At 34.2% G+C, this 21,078-nt stretch overlaps 3 protein-coding genes across 5 annotated transcripts; 2 read left to right on the forward strand and 1 right to left on the reverse strand.

Moving 5' to 3' along the window:
• The first annotated feature begins 78 nt into the window (after nucleotides 1–78).
• On the forward strand, nucleotides 79–7,521 carry LOC100267132 (DEAD-box ATP-dependent RNA helicase 57). 2 transcript variants are annotated; one of them, XM_010655238.3, is made up of 12 exons: nucleotides 79–203; nucleotides 368–467; nucleotides 554–675; nucleotides 769–860; nucleotides 1,556–1,652; nucleotides 1,871–1,951; nucleotides 2,029–2,261; nucleotides 4,010–4,204; nucleotides 4,456–4,546; nucleotides 5,332–5,454; nucleotides 5,838–5,988; nucleotides 6,646–7,521. In XM_010655238.3, the coding sequence occupies exons 1-12, from the start codon at nucleotides 123–125 to the stop codon at nucleotides 6,681–6,683; spliced, it is 1,404 nt and encodes a 467-aa protein (XP_010653540.1). In that variant the 5' UTR covers nucleotides 79–122; the 3' UTR covers nucleotides 6,684–7,521. The 2 variants fall into 2 exon arrangements, with proteins under 2 accessions (XP_010653540.1, XP_002279705.1); XM_002279669.4 differs by having other exon boundaries at nucleotides 6,937–7,521.
• A 792-nt stretch (nucleotides 7,522–8,313) lies between these two features.
• Nucleotides 8,314–13,584, reverse strand: LOC100854969 (pentatricopeptide repeat-containing protein At3g53360, mitochondrial). 2 transcript variants are annotated; one of them, XM_010655237.3, is made up of 5 exons: nucleotides 10,922–13,584; nucleotides 10,182–10,230; nucleotides 9,972–10,074; nucleotides 9,006–9,270; nucleotides 8,314–8,875 (listed from the first exon to the last, which is right to left on the reverse strand). In XM_010655237.3, the coding sequence occupies exon 1, from the start codon at nucleotides 13,332–13,334 to the stop codon at nucleotides 11,067–11,069; it is 2,268 nt and encodes a 755-aa protein (XP_010653539.1). In that variant the 5' UTR covers nucleotides 13,335–13,584; the 3' UTR covers nucleotides 8,314–8,875; nucleotides 9,006–9,270; nucleotides 9,972–10,074; nucleotides 10,182–10,230; nucleotides 10,922–11,066. The 2 variants fall into 2 exon arrangements, with proteins under 2 accessions (XP_010653539.1, XP_010653538.1); XM_010655236.3 differs by having other exon boundaries at nucleotides 8,314–9,270.
• A 3,942-nt stretch (nucleotides 13,585–17,526) lies between these two features.
• On the forward strand, nucleotides 17,527–21,078 carry LOC100244821 (elongation factor 1-alpha-like). The gene is made up of 3 exons (XM_002279562.5): nucleotides 17,527–17,908; nucleotides 19,014–19,495; nucleotides 19,835–21,078. The coding sequence occupies exons 2-3, from the start codon at nucleotides 19,034–19,036 to the stop codon at nucleotides 20,714–20,716; spliced, it is 1,344 nt and encodes a 447-aa protein (XP_002279598.1). The 5' UTR covers nucleotides 17,527–17,908; nucleotides 19,014–19,033; the 3' UTR covers nucleotides 20,717–21,078.

A 21,078-nucleotide genomic window follows, 5' to 3' on the forward strand; every position in this document is an offset into this window, starting at 1 on the left:
ATTGCGTTGTGTGCATACGTGGCACGCTGCCATTGGCTACCAAAGCAAACCCTAGGTTTTCGTATGTTTCATTTATTTTAATTAGTTAGTGGAATTAGAGGGAAATTTAGAAGGTTGCAGCGATGGAGAAAGGCACCTCTTTTCTGTTCTCCGGCATTACTTTCGACAAAAAGAAGTTCGCCGCCGATTTCTCCAGGTTTAAGGTAGGGTTTTTCTTCTCAATGATTCGCAGTTTGGTTGCTCGGAAGACCTTGGAAATTTTAAGAAATTTTTTAATGAAGTCCAAATAAATGAATGGCGGAGCGGAAGCTTTAGTTTGTTTGACTTGTTTTAATTCCAACTTTTGCCTTTTTCTTTTTTGGTTTAGGAGAAAAAAGAGAGTGATGATTTGGTTGAGAGTGGGAAATCTGAAGCAGAGGAGGGGGCAAGGCCTGTGAAGAAGAGGAAGCGGAAGGCAACGGTTGCGGGTAAGTTATCGGTGTTGGTGATGAGGGTGAAGGTTGTCAACTTCCTACTAAATAAATGTGTTTTGTTATACTTGTGTTCGGATCAGATCCTGTAGAAGGATTCAATGTCTTCAAGACTTCAAAATCATCCGCTCAAGGAATCCAGCAGAATGACCAGGAAAAAAGCGAACTTTCTCAAGCAAAGAAGGAACTCAATCGGCAAATTGAGGTTGTTGTTATTTTCATTATTATTGGTTCCGGTCATATTTGTTTTTATTTTGTTTGAGTTCGATTTAAAATTTTTCTTATTTCATGAATTCAGAGGGATGCGCTTTTGCGGAAGAAGCATAAGATTCATATTTCTGGAAATAATGTTCCATCTCCCTTGGAGAATTTTTCAGAGTTGAGCTCAAGGTATTTGGTTTTATTTTTTCCACAGTTCTTAATTTTGGACCACCATGCGCATATGATATCTTTCACTTTAAATTGCTTCACAGTTATATGCATTGTAAAGTATTTCGTTTAAATAATATTGATGCTGCTCTTTGACTTTTCAGAAAGATGATTCAGGAAAATTTAAGATAGAATTTTTTTTTTCTTTTTTTCTTTTTTGTTTTTATAGGATGGTGTTGGGGCTTTGGAACATATATGTTTTGTAAGGCATTTCGTATAAATAATGCCTATAAAATAAAAATCATTTCCCATAAATAATATCATTGCTGCTCTTTGTATTTTTAATAAAGATGTATGTCAAGTGAATTTAAGATAGAATTTTTTTTTCTTGAAAATTATACACTTGATCATATATAAGATGGTATGGGGGATTTGGAACTAGGAGCATCTTCTACACAGCAAAACCTCGTATGGATGCTAGGTTTAATTACTTGTTGGCTCACATCTCTATGTATTTAAATTATTCACAATGGAAAATAAATCAAGTTAACTTGGGTTATTTTAACCTTTTTCTTTTCCATCCCTGGTATATCCAACTTTTTGACTCTCACCTTGGAAGACTATTGCTTCTACCTACATGGTGTTCTTTTACTTCTTAAAATGTTACTTAGTTGTAGTTTTTGATCAACATAAAAATTTATTTGGTTATTTCACAGATATGGATGTGAATCATATTTATTGCACAACTTGGCGGAACTTGGATTTAAAGAGCCAACACCAATTCAAAGACAGGCTATTCCAGTACTACTATCTGTATGGTCTTCCATTTATGCTAACTTTACTTTAGTTCTTCTTACTTCTTCCATCCAGTCACCCTCCCCTAGGTGCATTGGGTTATCCCAAAAATTGGATTTTTATAATCTGTAACTTAATTAGATCTTTAATACGATTATATGAGTTATCTAATTTAGTGTTTTCAGGGTGTTTTGGTTTTTATTTATTTTCCTAACACTTATTTTGTTCTGTGTTAGGGACGCGAATGCTTTGCTTGTGCTCCTACTGGATCTGGAAAAACCTTGGCTTTTGTGTGTCCAATGCTTATGAAACTTAAGGTACTGTTTAAAGTCTTTCAATTACTTTGTTGAAGATCAATGCTTGAATTTCTCTGATGATATTTGCATACAATCAGCATGCATCAAAGGATGGCATCCGGGCTGTTATCCTTTGTCCTACAAGGGAGCTAGCTGCTCAGACAGCCAGAGAGTCCAAGAAATTGGCTAAAGGGAAGAAATTTTACATCAAGTTATTGACTAAAGAACTTTTAAGAAGTGGTGATATTTCAAAACTGCCTTGTGATATACTCATATCTACACCTCTGCGCCTGCGGTCTGCTATCCGCAAAAAAAAGCTCGATTTAAGCAGGTACGTGGATTTCTAATGTATTGTTGATGCAAACTTCCTCAATTTGTTAGAAACACCAAAAGAATGAACATGATGAAGTTTGATGCAGAATGATTGTGCAATATTTGCATCAAAAGTAAAGAAATTAAAAACCCTTCTTGAAGTATTGAAATGAAAAGTAGAGGTTGCACATTAGACTGCACTGAAGTGCCCATTACAGTATTTCATAGTATCCATTTGTCTGGCTGATAAAAGAGTGCAAAAAAGGGGGTAAAACTGTTTGTTTGTTTGTTTTTTTTTTTTTTTTGTGGTATGTGTGTGTATATATAATGGTCTGTTGTTTATAATGTGCTCTTTCTTGTTATTTGATATACTCCTAAACAATGATTACTAAATAATTATGATAGCAAATTAGTTCAACTTCAGATGTGGGCATTGCATGGTGATTTGTTATTACAAAATTGAACATTGTTCCAATGATTGGGTCATGTTATATTTATATTGCTATGATGCTGAAACATGAAGCTTGGAGTAGGATGGGTGAAGCAGAGAAGTGCATATGGAGTAATGTGCTACAGTTAACCTTCCAAGTAAAAGAAATTCTATAGTACAGTTACAAAACTAACTGTGCTTCATAAAATGTTGGGCTGTTAAGATGCAAAATACTTAAAAAAAATAGCAGAAAAAGGATGATAAATCAAATATGTTAATACGATTAAAATAAGAAACAAGTACATCTATAAGAAGTTACGGGTGGCACAACATAAGGGAAACTCATATAAGATGGTTGAGCTGTGTGATGAAGACTATGAATGCACAGGCATGGAGGAGTAATTTAATTCAAAGTTGAAGAAGTTAAAATGACAATAAATACACCAGAAAGGACATGGGTAGAAGCAGTGAGAAATTGGATGATGTTCAAAGATCTGGCAGGGGATGTGGCTATTGAAAGATATGATCACAAGGATGTAAATGGAGGATATAACCCTTAATAGATTTGATTGGCAAAGAAGGAATGACTCAACTCAACCTGGGTAGTTAAGAGTGACAGTTGTTAGGTTGAGGTTTCTATAATGTTGAAGCTTCCTTTAAAACTTGAGCTTAAAGGGACTAAACCTGCTACAAGTGGACTTGGAGTTGACTTACATGTTTATTTATTTTTGTTGGAAAAAGAATGGAATAGCTATCATACTTATTTTTAGGACATGCACTTTTACAGTGCCCTGTTATGTCTCCTTTTCATGTTTTTATTGGAAAATAAAGAATGAAAGAAACAAAATACAGAAGTTTTTGCGTGGTGCTATCTATCATGACACATCAAAGTATCTTTCAATATTTGGGAACTGTTGTTGGAGACATTACTTTTTACTCCTTGTTTGTGATGGATTGTATCATGACTGAAGCTGCTGATTCTGATATATCTCAGGGATCAGGGTTTTGTTTTGTAGAACACTGTTTTGTTACATTCAAAGGAAATTTCAGAACCATCATGGTCCTTGTGAATTAGGAATAATTAGCATATCTAACTTCTTAAGAAGAATGGACTGAAAAAATTGCTGAAGGTCATTTATGGTAATTGTCCATGCTCGTGTGGGAAGAACCAGCATTCAATTGACACAATAAATTGGTTGCACTCCCTACTTTTGCTAGGTGCCTCTTAATGCATTCTGTCTGTTTGCCTATCAAAAGAAAAACCAACATAAACAAATAAAATTGCACAATAAATTGGAACTAACTTGCCTTCCTGCTTGAGTTTTGCTTTTGTGCAGGGTTGAGTATCTTGTCCTGGATGAATCAGATAAACTGTTTGAGCTTGGCTTGGTGAAGCAGATTGATGCCGTGGTCAAAGCATGCTCAAATCCCTCAATAATACGCTCATTGTTTAGTGCTACTTTACCTGATTTTGTTGAAGAGCTTGCTCGCACAATAATGCATGATGCTGTTCGAGTCATCATTGGCAGGAAGTATGGATCTCTTTACCACTAAAGCAAGTTGTAATTCCATTGATGTGCATCATGTTTAATATCATGCCTTGAAAACATTTGTGTGGTCCCTTACATTTATGATGGGGAAGGGGTCGTGATTGTGGGGAAGGAGTTGGGTTTGGTTTGTTGGTAATGGAATGGAATGGTTTTGATGAATATTCTTCCACAATTTTTGCAGGCTTTGTTTGCATTTTATTATTAATTCAGTGCTCATTTGAAATTTTGAACAGGAATTCTGCTTCTGAACTTATAAAGCAAAAACTGGTGTTTGCTGGAAGTGAAGAGGGGAAGCTTCTTGCTCTTCGTCAAAGCTTTGCAGAGGTATGCTGCTGACATGCTTGTGGTGGAAAGCTGATCCATCTCGCAATTTTTATGTCATTAAAATTATCGATAGAGTATGTACTAAAAATAGCAAATAAATCAAAATAATCAAACTGGAACTATGATTTCAAGCCTGTAGATTGAATGGAGATACAGGCTAAAGAGCTTGCTTGGATTTTCTATTGCTTCTTTGTCGGACTAGGTCACTAAGCCATTGGTAACAATGGGGTAAGGTATAGAGTCCCTTTCCATTCCAGGTAGAGGTCTAATTAAGCTCCCTGTCTGGAATTCCAAACTATGTGCAAGGGTTGTTTGAGATTTCAAAATTTATGTTTAAACTAAAAAAAAGGGGATTCCTGGTTGAAATAAAAAATAAAAAGGGCATAAATATTGATGGTTTGCTTTTGGTCCTAGGATCATATTCCTGATGCATTGTTCTTGTCAGAAGTCATTTAATAATATGAGTTCACTCTGGTTGATTAATTTAGTTGGTGTGCATCTTTTATGGAAGTGCTATGGTAATGGTTATGAGTGGTATATTCATGATGAGAGGATACATATTGTGTTTGGACAGAAATGTCCTTCAACCATGTACTGACATACCATTTAAATGCTCATTATGATCATAATGCTGTGTTCAAACTTATTGACCATGATCCTCTTTCTCGTAGGATTGACTCTGCGATTTATTTACATTTTTTAATTAGATTGTCCCTATTACTAATTTCAAGTGGAGTATATTTAATTTATTAATTAATTCCTTTGTGTGTCACACTTTTTGCTAGAGTTTGAATCCACCGATTCTTCTCTTTGTCCAAAGCAAGGAACGTGCAAAGGAGCTCTACACGGAACTGGCATTTGATGACATTAGAGTTGATGTTATCCATGCTGATTTGTCCCAATCACAGGTAATTACTTGTCAATTTGGTATATACTTCTACCAATGTATTCTTTTTGCCTATCCAGAAAAAGAGATAAACCTCGAGTGTTAGCTGTCAGAACTTGATAAGTTCTTAGACGTAACCTGTACATGCCCAGTGGTCATGGAAAGAAGAAACTTGGTCCAATTGTTCTCGACCATCTATTGCTACATTTTCACTTGGTCTTATTTTACTATTGTCATCAGTATTATGTCAATATTATTTATTATCATATTTGTTAATATTGAATGACACAAAGAAAGATTTGTCTCTCTACTCAGCTGCCTATTGATATAAATCATGATTTTTATGCCTCCAAGTTTCTTTACCCTCATGTTTAATTTATGCCAATTGATTTTACTTAAATACAGCGAGAAAATGCTGTGGATGACTTCAGAGCCGGGAAAACTTGGGTTTTGATTGCAACTGATGTTATTGCTCGTGGTATGGATTTCAAAGGCATTAACTGTGTGATTAATTATGACTTTCCAGATTCTCCTGCTGCATATATTCACAGGATTGGTATGTTTCTCAACCACCCCTTGATCCTAGCTTTTTTAATGTAGGTATAGTTATTAAATCGTTGTTGTGGATGGAGAGTAAAAGGGGTTGATGAACATTTTCTATAAAAAAAATTTAATGAGCTACATAAACAATGACTAATTTAAAAAGGCAAAATTTGTAAATAACTTGAGAATGTTGTATGTTTGTCTATAAAGAAGTGAAGAGGATGTGTCAAATGCCTCGATTGTGGATATAAAATTGTTCATATACAGTGGAGTCTCTGCTCTGAGATAATTGTTAATAGGATTGTAGGGGTGTAAATATCTCCATATGTATCTACCTGTAATATTGATTAATATAGTTTTCTTCTTTTCTACCAGAAACAGAATGGCAACAAATGATTGTAATGCACCAGTTCTTTAAAGCATGCAATGTAACAAGACTTTTTATTTCAATTTACCATTGTTTTAGTTCAAATAATATGTTCCCAGATGTATCAAGTTCATGTATAAAATTCTGTGCACTTTATAAAATTCTCAAAAATTTGACACTTAACAATGGAAAAATAATATAATTTACAAAATTTGGATCAGAAGTTCTTGAATTCTAACCCTGAATTCCTGTTTTTATGTTTCATATTACCCCCCTTTTTAATGATTTCTAATTTCCTAACAGCAACCATGAACAACTGCTCTTGGAATGACAAAAGATAAGGCTTTTAGCTGATCTACTGAATTACAGATGAGCTATTTTTGAAGTTTATTTCAGGATGTTTGTTTTCTATTCTACATGAGTCAGCAAATAATTTACTCCCCTAACAAATAATGTCTTAGTCTGCAAATAGTTTTGATACATACATTGTTCAGGGTGTATGCTGAATCTTTTAAAAGTAACTTTTATACAGTTTTTGCTGGAGTATTTTTCGTCTAGTCACTGAAACAGAGTTTCTTTAATCTTTTGAAAAAGGTCGTTCTGGCAGAGCAGGAAGGACAGGAGAGGCTATTACCATTTACACAGAAGATGATGTTCCATTTTTGCGGAACATTGCAAATGTGATGGCAGCTTCTGGCTGTGAGGTTCCGTCTTGGATTATGGCCTTGCCCAAACTGAAGTGGAAGAAGCATCGGCCCCAAAGAGATTCTATATCCACAAAGCCAAAAGATCAGAAAGAGTAAGGCTGCAAAGTGATTCCATATCCACCAAGCCAAAAGATGAGAAAGACCAAGGCTGCAAAGAGATTCTACATTGACCTGGCTAAAAGATCTGAAATACTAAGGGCGCGAGGAGATTATCTATCTACTTGGCCAAATGATCAGAAAGAGCAAGGCCACTAGAAAATTTCCTATTTTGTTGTAACTGTTTTAGGCTTTTGTGATTTCAGTTTGCTGTTTCTTCTCCCTTGCAAGAGGGAGATGAGATTGTATTAGTCATTTTTTTGACATTTTAGAGTCGAGGACTCGGGGGCTTGGGATCATGTCCAAGTTCCGGATCTTTGTGGATCATTCCCAGATCAAAATGATCAGCAAAGTGGCAACTGGCCAATTACAGTGACGATATTGTTATAAACCGTTGGCCAATCTTCTAATTTGCCTCTAATATTCAAATGATCCAAACAGAAAAAGGAAAATTGTTGCATCTTTGTGACGAGAATTCAATTAATTCGCCCTTTGCTCATTAACCAAAACTTCTCTTCATACCTAAAATCTTTTGAAATCTTCCCTTTTCACCGTAAATCCTTCTCATTTACTTTTTAGTTGAATAGAAAATGTTAAAATATTTGATTTATTTTTTTATTATATCAAAATATTTAACTTTTTTTTATTTAGTTAAAAGTAACCTTTTGATATCAACTAATATAATTATTTGTTATCAATATGTTTAACTTAACTATGTTATTTGATATCAATAAGTTACTTTTAGCCAAATAGAAAGAATTAAGATATTTGATTTTTTCTATTCAGTAAAAAAAACAAACACGACCTTACATTTAGTAGTGTGGCATGTTTGAATATCGAGTTTGGGCTAGGCACGTTACAAGCTTAGCAATTCAGCTTACTCCAAAGTTGACTGTAGTTCATTAAAAATGGACCTGAATGTTGGGCTGACGGATTCTTACATAACTTGATTCATATTTCATAAGCTCCAGATACCCAGAAAATGCAACAAACAAAAGTTATATGCACCTTTCATCTCTGATTATAACAAAGTCTCTACATGTGGATCAAATGTTCATTAAATTCTTAATCCAAAGTCTGGACTTCTCAATTCAGGATATAACTGAGACCTTATTTTTATTTTTATTTTTATTTTTATTTTAAACTTGCCAGTATAACCGTATATATGATAAAGTATCATCAACCTTCCAATTCAAAAATTTATCACTGCTTCATAAAAAGACGCAATTACAAAAATCATTTGGCGCCTGTGTCTTCTCCCCTCTTTCCCAAAAACAGACAACCCCACCTCTTCATGAATTCCTTTACTGGTTACCTCTACTACACTGTTCATCAACTTTCTAATGAGATGAATAATGAATCAACCCCACCTCTGCTTTCACCTACACAAGTAGTGAGTCCTGATTTTGAGGGCTCTATTTTGGCACCACCTTCACTAGGCAGCAGATGCATTGTTACTTGTCAAATTTGATAACCTCCATGTCTGCAATGCGCTGGAACTCTAGCCCAAAATAGGATCAATGTGGATAACTTCCAGAGGTCAATAGTTTATATATGCTTTGCATAATTTAATCCATGTTCTGTGCTAATGCCTTAATTATTGGAAGACGATCAAAAGGTAACAACCAAAGCTCCAACATCACAAATGTGCAAGTGTTTCTTTTGATGTCATGCATCTAGCCACATGGTTCACCAGTAGCTTCCGAGGCTTGTTTACTAGCAAGTAGCAACTGCATGAACTTCCTCTAGTTAGAAAATATAACCAAAGAACTGTAGGAATCCTGGGAAGATAGTTACTTCTAGGGAAATGGGATAACAAGCAAATATTACATGCATCACTGAGCCTTCCACCCAACCTACTTGTTCAATGAGATCATAATCCCTACTTCCATTTACGGTTCATCCTGCTCTCACCATCACTTCCATGAATTATCGGTTTTGACTCTTGACCTTTCACAAGAGTCAGGAATGCCTCTAGGTGGTATTCCACTCAAGAATCCTCTCATCTTCAGACCCTTCAGAGCCTTAAATCTCACATCTTTTAGGTAATGCCACTGAAATTTGATATTGCTCAAACTACAACAGCATGCCTCTTCTTCTCTATCAATTTCTTCAAATATACAAACTGTAATTCAGGAAAACAAAGTAATAAGCATAGTTACTATTAATTCAAAAGAATATACATTTTCCTATATAGAACTTTCAACAGTAATACGAAGAGTTATAGTAAATCTAATGAAAAGTATTTGTGATCATGCCTGTGTCACATTCTCCTACAAATTAGTTTCTTCTATTAATAAACTTGTCCACATGATATAAATGTGATGAAGGCATCGGTAAATATTCAAACCATAGGCCATGATTTAAATAGTGAGACTTCATAAGAAATGTTGGTACTTCTATAACTTCGTTCATATGCTCCAGATTTATGGATAGTGGATACAGATAAGTAAAGACATTGTTCAAGTTTTTCACATTTACTTTTAATTTATCCTTCTTCGTTTGATTAAATGACATTTGTTCTGCTCTATATGGTTTTACCCATGGCCAAAATGAAGCTGTTTACTGATTTTTATGAGAAAAGCCTTTTTACTTTTCATTCTTCCAAGTTTATCCATTTTCTAAAACAACTCTCTTGTAGATTCTGAATTTGCTGAACCTCGAAACAGTGGGGTTCTGAATTCTTTGTTGGATGAAATGGAGAGGTTTACTTTTACTTTGACTAGGGTGATGACTTCATGCTGCTTTTTCCATACCTTTAAATTAGTTCTTTCCAATAGCCAAAATGATGTTCTAAATGGTGTCATTTTGGATTTCCATGCCTACCTCTCTTGACTAAGACAAAATTGTTGCCTTTTCTTCCCTCCTTTCTCCCTGGGTCAAAACAATGCCTTTGTTTTCCATTCATCTCCTTTACTCCATATTTGTCCTGTATAAAGAATCACAATTTTTAACACATATCGGGCAATGGCAGAATTGAAATGAAAGGCTCAATCAAGAAATAAACAAAAGGACATAATGGTTATGAGAAAATACCTGCAACCTTATGCTGACCTTCTTGCTAGTGCCTGATGAACTGATTTACCTACACACCAAGAAAGTCTCAGAAATTAAAGACAATATATTTCACTGTAAACAGTACATAGATTTAGTGTGTGCAAAAGCAAATTGGAAACCTTAATTAGTAAGACTGCTGCTTACAAGCTACTTAAGCAATAATGCTCCATGCTTTCATTTGGTGGCAAAATTTTCCCCTCTAGTGATCAATCCTAGCATTAAACAAGCTATTGAAACAGTTGCCTAAAAATTTTTGCCATTAATTTTTTATTAATATCATTAAAACTTTAATCAAACTCTCCTCAACGCTCTCACTCATTAAGTAAAAATAAATCCAACTCTAGAAAAGTCTACTCAAGAATTATAAGTCAAAAGTGAATGCTGCTAAGGTCCATCTAAGTAAACACCATCCAGCACCAATTATAGATGCTGAATCAGGTTGTTGATCACTTGGTCTCAGTCAGTGTGCTTGTGTGGAGTGTGCTAATTACAAGTAGATCAAATGCTTGTTCCCAGTCTCACATGAATGATAAGACATTTTTTTTTTGTGCCAGATCCTATGCAAAAAAAATATTTTTTTTATTCAGCTAGAAATGTAGAAGTTCAAGTTTTGGTTCCACTAAGTGTTTAATTTGTACAAATTCCCAGGAAAGCAGAACTAAAAGTGACAGCAAAATGAAATAGAGAAACACATAGCATAATTATGAAGAAAAACATACCCCTAAATACCGTCCATGATTGACTGAATCAATTCCAGGTTTAAACTGGAACACTCCAAGAAAACCAGGAGTCTCCTTCCATGTTCTGAAACATATGGATATATGTTCAATTTTCTTTTCTTCAATGCAATGGTTCACCCCAAGCCTATTTCTGAAATGGAACATAACCAGCATCCAGCATCTGCAACAACAACTCCTCTAGCATTGTGTATATTTTATTTCTTTCTGGATGCAAACTGTCTTCCACAAAGAAAACATGGATCCTATCCTTAACCTCAATCCAGCTCTGACCTGGAACTTTCCTGACACCTCTTTGTTTCATCAAGCTCCTCAATCTGGCAACATCTTCCCAATTTCCTTTAGAAGCATATATGTTGCAGAGTAACACATGTGCAGCAGAATTGGAAGGATCAATTTTCAGAATATTCTCTGCAGCCCGCTTTCCAACATCAACATTCCCATGAGTCTTACAGGCAGCAAGTAGTGTCTTCCACACCACAATGTCTGGATCAAATGCCATTTGATGAATAAAACCCTCTGCTTCATTTAAGCATCCAGCACGAGCAAGCAAGTCGACCATACAAGAACAATGCTCTCTGGTTGGTGCAATACCAAACTCCTTTTCCATGGTTCCGTACAATTTCCACCCTTCTTCCACCAGTCCAACATGACTGCATGCGGTAAGAACCCCAACAAATGTCACATGGTTTGGCTTAACATCCAGCCTTCTCATTGTTTTAAAGAGTTTGAGAGCTTCCTCTCCATATCCAAACTGAGCATACCCCAAAATTAAACTACTCCATGACACAACATCAGGATTTATCATTGAATCAAAGATCTTATGAGCAGTTTTAAGGGATCCACATTTTGCATACAGGTCAATGAGCCCATTTGTGACAGAAGTATCACAATTAAGCCCAGTTTTCAAAGCATAGCAATGTACTTGATTCCCTATTTCTATAGAAACAGTTTCTGCTGAAGCCCCCAATACATTAGTTAAAGTGATATAATCAGGCCTATGTTGAGAAATACACATTAGTTTTAATAATCTGAAAACCTCTTCAGCCTGGTCATGACGCATGCATGCTGTAAGAATTGCATTCCAAGAAACTAAATCCGCATTACATCTCATCTCTTCAAAGAAAAAAATTGCATCACGGAGCTCTGAACACTTTGCATACATGGTCAGTAAAGTGTTACACACTGGAACATCTAAATCAAGACCCATTTTATTAATATATCCATGAACCTGCATACCTTGATAAAGTTCTGAAGGGCTTGTGCAAGCACAAAGTAAGGAACGAACAGTGATCTCATCTGGGATCAATCCCTGATGCCTCATCTGAGAAAAAAACGCTATGGCTTCCTTAGCATCACCACCATAAGCAAACCCTGCAATGATAGCATTCCAGGCAACTAAATCTGGCCTTCCTATCTGATAAAATACTACTCTTGCACAACTTAACAAACCACATTTTGCATACATGTCACAAAGTGAGCATCCAGCAAAAACATCCCTCCCAAGCCCAAATTTTATACTCATTCCATGCAGCTGCCTTCCGTATTCAGGTTGTAAGAGACTACTACAAGCACTAAAAACACTGCCAAATATAAACTCATTGGGCAGGTAAACACCCTGATGGAGCATTTCTTTAAAATAGCATAATGCTTCTAACTCATAACCGAGTTGCGAAAACCCTGCAATCATTGAACCCCATGAGATCAGGTCCCTTGTTGCCATCCGAGAAAACACATCCAACGCATCAATAATCAGGTTAGACTTTGTGTACATTGAAATAAGAGCATTCTGTGCAATGATGTGGGCACCAAATTCTGATTTTAGGACATGGGCATGCAGCTGCCTCCCTAACCCAATATCACCCAAGCTCGAACAAGCTTTTATTATGCTTCCAAACGTGAACTGGTCCGGCATAACGCCTGACTGCAGCATTTGAAAGTAAAACTCCAGTGCATTACCCCCCTGACCATTTTGAGAGTACCCAGCAATGACCGAGGTCCACGACACTACATTCCTCTCAGGCATGGCATCAAACACCTTCTGAGCATCCTTCAACGACTTGCATTTCCCATACATGTTAAGGATATGATTCTGAAGAGTTAAGTCTGGATGAGACTTGGATTTCAGCATATGGTCATGAATTTTTTTACCATGTTCCAGAGATCTCAGATAAGAGCAGGCAGAGATCAAATAGGCATAAGTACTAAGAGTTAAACAAAAACCCGTTTTCTTTTGCAAGAACTCAAATGCCTTGATAGCTTCATTGAAAAGCTTTTGCTTGCAGAGGGAGGTTATGTATTCGTTGCTCGACTGTTCAGCTCTGAGCTTTGATAAAACAGTTTCTTTAACATTATTAGTAGCAAATCCCACCTGGGGTCTTAAGGCTTTTATCATTTAAGAAGTAATTTACAGGAAAGCAGGAAAATGAAGAAGTATATTTTGCAGTTTGCTGGGAGTGAAAAGGCGAGAAAAAATAAAGGTTTGGTGAAGTTTAGCTGACAAAGATGGGCAAATCCACTAATAACTTCTGGGCAAGGCAGTGCGTATAGATTGTTTGGTTCCTGGGAGTAATTGCAGAAAAAGAAAAAGGAAACTAAAATGAGGGAGACAAAAGAGAGACCAAAAATTGTGGATTGTAAGGAAAAATTGTGGGAAGATATTTGAACTTTTTTCCCAAAAACAAGAAAAATATATATATATATATATATTAACCAAAAAAAAAAGTTGCTTGAAGAATAAATAAAAAATAATAATGACATTTTTGCCCTAAACTTTTTACACCACGTTCTTTCACAAGACGTGTTGCAGGTAGAATCGAATTGATATAAATTATCATAAATTTAAAATTATTTTTTATAGAATAACTTTAAATTTTTTAATCACTAAACCTGTACAAAATTATTTGAGTGGAATCATCACTTCCAAAAATACACATGGAGTTATTTTCTATTTTTTAATATTTTTAAAAATATTTTCTAAATTTTACCAAATATCTCATTTTTATTTATAAATATTTTTAAAATAATGTGAAATGGACTCAAAATCACTATACAAAAAGTTTTTTATTTTTGTGATAAAAATATCTTTTATAATTTTTTTTTTTTAAATTACAAGTTGGTTTGATAAATTTATTTTAAGTATAATTTTTTCAAAAAAATTTGCACTTCTCAATTTCCATCTCTACTTAGGACGTTAATACTATGTCTAATTTTTGAAACGTATGAGAGAGAAAAAAAAAATGGACAAGAAAAAATATGAAGGAAAAGTAAAATGTAAAAAAAAAAAAAAAAATTTGAATTATCATTTCTATAAATATAATAAAAAGAAACAAAATAAAAGAAAAATATAAATCCTTCAAAAAAAAATTTATCATGATTATCCAAGGAAAGAAAATAAAAGAAAAATGAGTCTTGCTTGATTTGGGTTTAAAAATAATTAAGACAAAATTTTAATTGTTGAAAAAACGAATTTTTGGAATTTTATTTTTTAATGAAATGATTTAGTTCACCTTTAGAAATCCTACTTAATTTTATTTTTATTTTTTAAAAATTCCTATACAAAATAAATAAAAATTTATATAAAAATATAAATTTACCTTGTCTTCTTAAAAGTTAAAAAACCTTTCTTTCAAATTTAAAAAAATTGAAGAAGTAAAAATGTTTTGGTTATTTAAATTTTAAATATTTAAAAAATATTCATATCTACACACAATATATATTATTATTTTTATATAATAATTTCTGTTTGATAGTAATTTTAAGAAGCATTTTTAGCTTAAAAGTATTTAAAAAATAATTATATGTTTATTAAAATTTAGAAAACACTTTTAAAAAATTGAAAAATCATTTATAGTGTTGAAAAATCATTTAGAGTCCATTTGACCGTGATTCTATAAAACATTTTTAATTTTTCTAATATTTGAATTTTTTTAATAAAAATGTTATAAACCGTTTTGTAAAATCATTCTCATATGCACTTTAAAATGAATCTACAAAATTCTAGAAATGAAACCAAAACTTTACCATCATTTTTTTGGTTCATAATTCATCAAATTCATTACAAAATTAAATTTCATAATTTTTTCTAAATTCATTATTTAAAATTAAAATTTAGAATATAATTTTAATTAAAATTTTAAAATATAATTTAGGCATCTAAATATCTACTAAAATTAACAATTCCAATTAATTTTGAAAAATAAAAATTTAGAATTTAATATTCTTTCCCAAATCGAAGACTGATAAGATAGCCTGTCATCTTGCAAATATTTGTTTTGAAACAATATTTTTAACATCCTTTTGAAGAATTTATTTTGTGCTTTTGCAATCCACTCGAAGAAGAAATTTCTTATTGAAAACATCTTCTTGAAATTTTTGAATGCATAAAACAATGGCTAAAATTTCTTTTTTGATGGTTGAATAGTTTTCTTGAGGTCCACTCCATATCCTAGAATGAAATCGGATAATGGAGATTTTGTTTTGAAAATCTTGTTTGAGTATGCCACCATATCCTAAGTTAGAGGCATCTGTCTCTATAATAGGAAAGGCATATGGGTGAAGTATTCCTAAACAATGAAGACTCTTAACCTGAATTTTGACCAGTTTGACTATGTCTTTGGAGTTTTCTTAAGCCTAGCAAACAAAGGTTTGATAGTGGTTCTAAGGTTAAGGAAAAAGTCTGACAAATAGTTTAGACTTCCTAAGAACCTTTGAAGTTGGGTTTTATCTTTAATCTCATCGGGGAATTTACTTCCAAATTCAATTGACCTTTGAATAGGTTTGATAGTACCTTGATAGATTTCAAATCCTAGAAATCTAAACTTAGTTTGGAATAGCTTGGTCTTAGGGGCAGAGATAACAAGACCATTTTCTTTTACAATTTTTTGAAAAGTTTCTAAGTGTTTGAAACGTTGTTCCAAATAATTTGAAAATATAAGTATATCATCAATGTATACTAAGGAGAAATTAGTACAGGGATTGAAAATGTCATTCATTATATTTTGAAATTCTGAGGGAGCATTTTTTAAACTAAAAGGCATTACATTCCATTCATAATGCCCAAATGAAACAGTGAATGCAGTTTTATATTTATCTTTTTCATTAAGTTGAATTTGCCAAAATCCAGACTTCATATCAAATTTTGATAAAATTGAAGCATTATGAAGGCGGCCAATAAGATCTCTTTTATTAGGTATTGGATACCTTATCCATTTGAGAATCTTATTCAAAGGCTTGTAATTAATAACAAGTTTAGGGGCACCTCTTTCAATTTCCGAAGGTTTTTTAACATAGAAAGCACAGCTCCAGGGAGAGTGACTCTTTCTAATTAGACTTTTATCTAATAAAACTTTTATTTCCTTTTTACAATACTCAAGCAGTTGAGTGTTCATTTGAATAAGTCTTGCCTTGGTAGGAATTTGACTTTCATCAAATCCTTCCACATAAGGCAAAGAAACTTTATGTTTCTTTCTATTCCAAAAAGTATTTGGGATAGTGGAACATAAATCTTGTTCAATTTGATTTTTAATCTTTTCAATTTTGATTTGGACATCTTTATTCAAAAGATTTTCTTCTATTCTTTTATGATGTATTTCTTTCCCTATAAATTTGATTTGTTGTTTCTTCTTTTGAATTAGGTTTATCTGTTTGTCTACATAATTTAATTCTTTTACCTTAGGAGTGTTTAGAAAATAGAAACAAATTTATTGGTTTTCATAAACTATTTTAATTCCTTCTTCATCAACCGTTAGGGGATAGAGAAGGCTCAAGAAAGGTGTTCCTAAAATGATTTATTTGTTCATGTCTTTTACAAGGAGAAGAGAAATTTTGTAACAAACATTTTTATTACAAACATGAACATTTGAAACTTTGAATTCTACACCAAGAGCTTGTTTATTTGCACCAACAACTCTTTGCAGAGTTTTTTCAAAATATTCAGAGGGAATCAATCCTTCCTGAATACAATTAATATCAACACCAGAATCAACTAAAGCAATTAAATTTTTTGAAAAGTCGGGTTTGATAAAGATTCTTATTTTGATATGCCATTTTTGTCTAATCATTTTTGTAATAGCATTTACAAACAATTGAAAAGATTATCCTTCTTCTAATTGTTCTTCTTCTTTTGATTCTTCAATTTGACCTTTTCCTTTTTCTAAGGCTTTTAGTCTTGAATCTAAATCTTCATTTTGGTTAAGCATTGTATTAATTTGAAGTTTGATTTCACTATTAAAATTTTAAAATATAATTTAGGCATCTAAATATCTACTAAAATTAACAATTCCAATTAATTTTGAAAAATAAAAATTTAGAATCTAATATTCTTTCCCAAATTGAGAAAAAAATAATGAATTATATTTAGTAATGAAACACATTTTTTAATCCTAAATTCATAATTTCGAAATTATTATAAAATTTTTATTATAGTAATAAATTATAATATTTTGGGATATTTGGACATAATTAAATTACTTTTTTTTTCCAAATTATTAATTTTTATATTAAAATAGTTAATATAATATTTAAATAGAAAATACATAAATTTAACACTAGTTACATATTAATAAAAACAAAAAATTTAACTTAATGATGATTTTTCAGCTGTTGCAATCTCATCGGCATTCCAGAACGAATATGCAGGCGGCAGAAATGGAAACAGACGGAAATGGAATGTGACACCCATTCCTATTCTTATTCCTATCTAGGGCTAAAATAGGAATTCCAATATAAAGATGGAGTAACGACGCTGACGGACGTCTCGATTCGCGTCTAAACCTCCAAGAATGACATAGGGTTTCCCTGACGCCGTTGGATTATTCAATCCAACGGCTCAGAGAGAAACCCTAATCACACCATGGACCTATAGTGGTACATAAAGTGAAGTAGCCTTTCACTCTTCTCCCTCTCGTGCCTTTGCCCTCTGCGCTCTCTCTCTATTTTCCGAGAGAGCCATTTTCGACCTAAAGAAAGGTTCGGTTTTTCTTTCTCTATCGATCTAATTATGTACTCATCATGCCCCTGTCATCTCTTATATGTTTTCCTTGTTTCGATTAGGTGAAAAATTGATCTGTTTAGTGGTGTGTGTTTGATCCCTTTGAGATTGAAGATTGTGGTCTAGTTTTGTTTTTTGGTTTATGATAAATTTTCTGTGTTTTTTATGGTTCGGTTGATTGTTCTGTGATCTTGATCTGCATCCTGATTCGATTCGATTTTTGAATTTTAATACTGTAAATTTCTGATGGGTTTTGATCTATAGTGTTCATGTTTTGAACATATTTATATGTTTTTTTCATTCTTCATTTTGGACTCCTGGATTGGGAAATCTCTGTTTTCTTTAATGGAAAATTAATTGGATTTAGGTATGGCTTTAGTTGAGTACGTTTGTAATTTTGTGTTGATAGCAATTCATGACCAAGGTGTTGGTTGGGTGTGTCTTATTTGTTTACTCAGTTTTGGAAATTTACTCATCCGTGTTGTTCTTGGGATGCATATGAGCATGTATGCTGATTTTTCATGGATGATTATTTTATTATTTTATTTTTAATTTAATGATATATGATGGACCCTGTTAATTGATTTGCCAGATTATTTATGTGTTTTCTAGATTTAAGACAAACTGGAATTGCTGATAAGATTATTTTCTACATTGGTATAGACATTCATGAGACAGCTACTCATAATATATGCGCCCATGCCCGAGTAATTATGTCTTGGTTTTGGGAGGCTTGTAAGAAAACAAGCCTGAGTTAGCAGTGGAATTGTTTTCTGATAAAGGTGTTGGCAAAGGCGGAATATTGTTTGTTGGGATGCTTGATTGTTCTGGCCCATATTGTGATGATTTATTTAAGGATTCTGGGTGGAAATTCTTCTATCTTGGAAGTAATTCGATTCACTAATTTTGGTAATGAAGGTTGATGTTAGAGATGTGCTTCATGTTTGAGTGATTTCTTATTTTGCTGAGGCTTGTAACTGTATTGGTCTGTTTTTCTTCTCTTGTTATTTATGTTTCTGCTGAGTGTGGAGCGGCATATTCTTTCCTTTATGTTTATTTTAATTTCTTTTATTTGAATTTCAGATTCTTGCTAAAATTTTATAATGGGTAAGGAGAAGGTTCACATTAATATTGTGGTCATTGGTCATGTTGACTCTGGAAAGTCGACCACCACTGGTCATTTGATATACAAGCTTGGAGGTATTGACAAGCGTGTTATTGAGCGGTTTGAAAAAGAAGCCGCTGAAATGAATAAAAGATCATTCAAGTATGCTTGGGTCTTGGACAAGCTCAAGGCTGAGCGTGAGCGCGGTATTACCATTGATATTGCTTTGTGGAAGTTTGAGACCACTAAATATTATTGCACTGTGATTGATGCTCCTGGGCATCGTGACTTCATCAAGAACATGATCACTGGTACCTCACAGGCTGATTGTGCTGTGCTTATCATTGATTCTACCACTGGTGGTTTTGAAGCTGGTATTTCCAAGGATGGTCAGACCCGTGAGCATGCTTTGCTTGCCTTCACCCTTGGTGTCAGGCAAATGATCTGCTGTTGCAATAAGGTATTGCATTATTACTATTGCTCCTTGCATTTGGAATCCATTTATGGCATGGTTTTTTACATTTCAAAACAAACAGAAATTTGCTCCTGTAGGTGATCTTTCCTTAACCCTCTGTGATGAGGCATAGAATTAATGGCCAATAGATGGATGCATCTGGCACAACAGACCCATTTTCTTTAGATAGATGGAATATATTGTAGTGCTTGTCAATCCACATTTTGTTATCCAGGGTTTAACAGAATCAGGTTTTTGTAATTTAGCCTATGTGCATGTTTTTTTGGTGATCAGATGTTTTCATGTCTGGTTCCTGCTAAATCTTTATTTTTGGATCTGATATAGATGGATGCGACAACACCGAAGTACTCCAAGTCCAGGTATGATGAAATTGTGAAGGAAGTTTCTTCCTATCTTAAGAAGGTCGGTTACAACCCTGATAAGATCCCCTTTGTTCCAATCTCTGGATTTGAGGGTGACAACATGATTGAGCGGTCAACAAACCTTGACTGGTACAAGGGCCCTACCCTCCTTGAGGCTCTTGACATGATTCACGAGCCCAAGAGGCCCTCGGACAAGCCCCTTCGTCTCCCACTACAGGACGTTTACAAGATTGGTGGCATTGGCACTGTTCCTGTTGGTCGTGTTGAAACTGGTATTATTAAACCCGGTATGGTTGTCACCTTTGGGCCAAGTGGACTCACTACTGAAGTCAAGTCAGTTGAAATGCACCATGAGTCTTTGGTAGAGGGTCTGCCTGGTGACAATGTTGGTTTCAATGTGAAGAATGTTGCTGTCAAGGATCTAAAACGTGGCTTTGTTGCATCTAACTCCAAAGATGATCCTGCAAAGGAAGCTGCCAACTTCACAGCCCAGGTCATTATCATGAACCATCCTGGCCAAATTGGAAATGGTTATGCCCCAGTCCTTGACTGTCACACCTCCCACATTGCGGTGAAGTTTGCTGAGATTACGACCAAGATTGACAGGCGGTCTGGCAAGGAGCTTGAGAAGGAGCCCAAGTTCTTGAAGAATGGTGATGCTGGATTTGTTAAGATGATTCCAACCAAGCCCATGGTTGTGGAAACTTTCTCCGAGTACCCTCCACTTGGCCGTTTTGCTGTTAGGGACATGCGTCAAACTGTTGCTGTCGGTGTTATCAAGAGTGTTGAGAAGAAGGATCCAAGTGGTGCCAAGGTTACCAAGTCCGCTGCCAAGAAGAAATGAAAGGTTTGTTTTAGAAAACCAATGCTAAGGGAAGTAGTGTCTATGGTCTTCTTTAGTTATATGGTCAATTTTGTCTCAATGGGCTTTTATGGCCTTTGTTGCTGCACTCTAGCCTCACTTGTGGGGATGGTGGAGGTGTTGAGCACTTAGGCTCCAACCTGAGTGGCTTGACAAGCAATGGCAAAACCTACAAACCCGTTATATTGTGCTTCCCCTCTTTAGTAAACTGAGTTTTTAGTTTCTAGTTGAAGAACAAATTTGGATTGGATAACAAACGTTTTGACGTCCCTTGGATGTTTTCATTTCAGTGAGACTTAAGGTGTACGTCTTGAATTACCTTTATGGTGCTAGGTTTGTGCTTA

Source organism: Vitis vinifera, chromosome 8 (assembly GCF_030704535.1).
Source record: "Vitis vinifera cultivar Pinot Noir 40024 chromosome 8, ASM3070453v1".
In the NCBI taxonomy this organism is placed as follows: Eukaryota; Viridiplantae; Streptophyta; class Magnoliopsida; order Vitales; family Vitaceae; genus Vitis; species Vitis vinifera.

Excerpts from the sequence above, each read along its gene's own strand:
- LOC100854969 (XM_010655237.3), bottom strand. The coding sequence starts at position 13,334 with ATGATAAAAGCCTTAAGACCCCAGGTGGGATTTGCTACTAATAATGTT.
- LOC100267132 (XM_002279669.4), top strand. The coding sequence starts at position 123 with ATGGAGAAAGGCACCTCTTTTCTGTTCTCCGGCATTACTTTCGACAAA. Across the intron at positions 468-553 it reads GCGGAAGGCAACGGTTGCGG|ATCCTGTAGAAGGATTCAAT; the intron begins GTAAGTTATCGG and ends TGTTCGGATCAG. Across the intron at positions 4,205-4,455 it reads CGAGTCATCATTGGCAGGAA|GAATTCTGCTTCTGAACTTA; the intron begins GTATGGATCTCT and ends AATTTTGAACAG.
- LOC100244821 (XM_002279562.5), top strand. The coding sequence starts at position 19,034 with ATGGGTAAGGAGAAGGTTCACATTAATATTGTGGTCATTGGTCATGTT. Across the intron at positions 19,496-19,834 it reads TGATCTGCTGTTGCAATAAG|ATGGATGCGACAACACCGAA; the intron begins GTATTGCATTAT and ends GATCTGATATAG.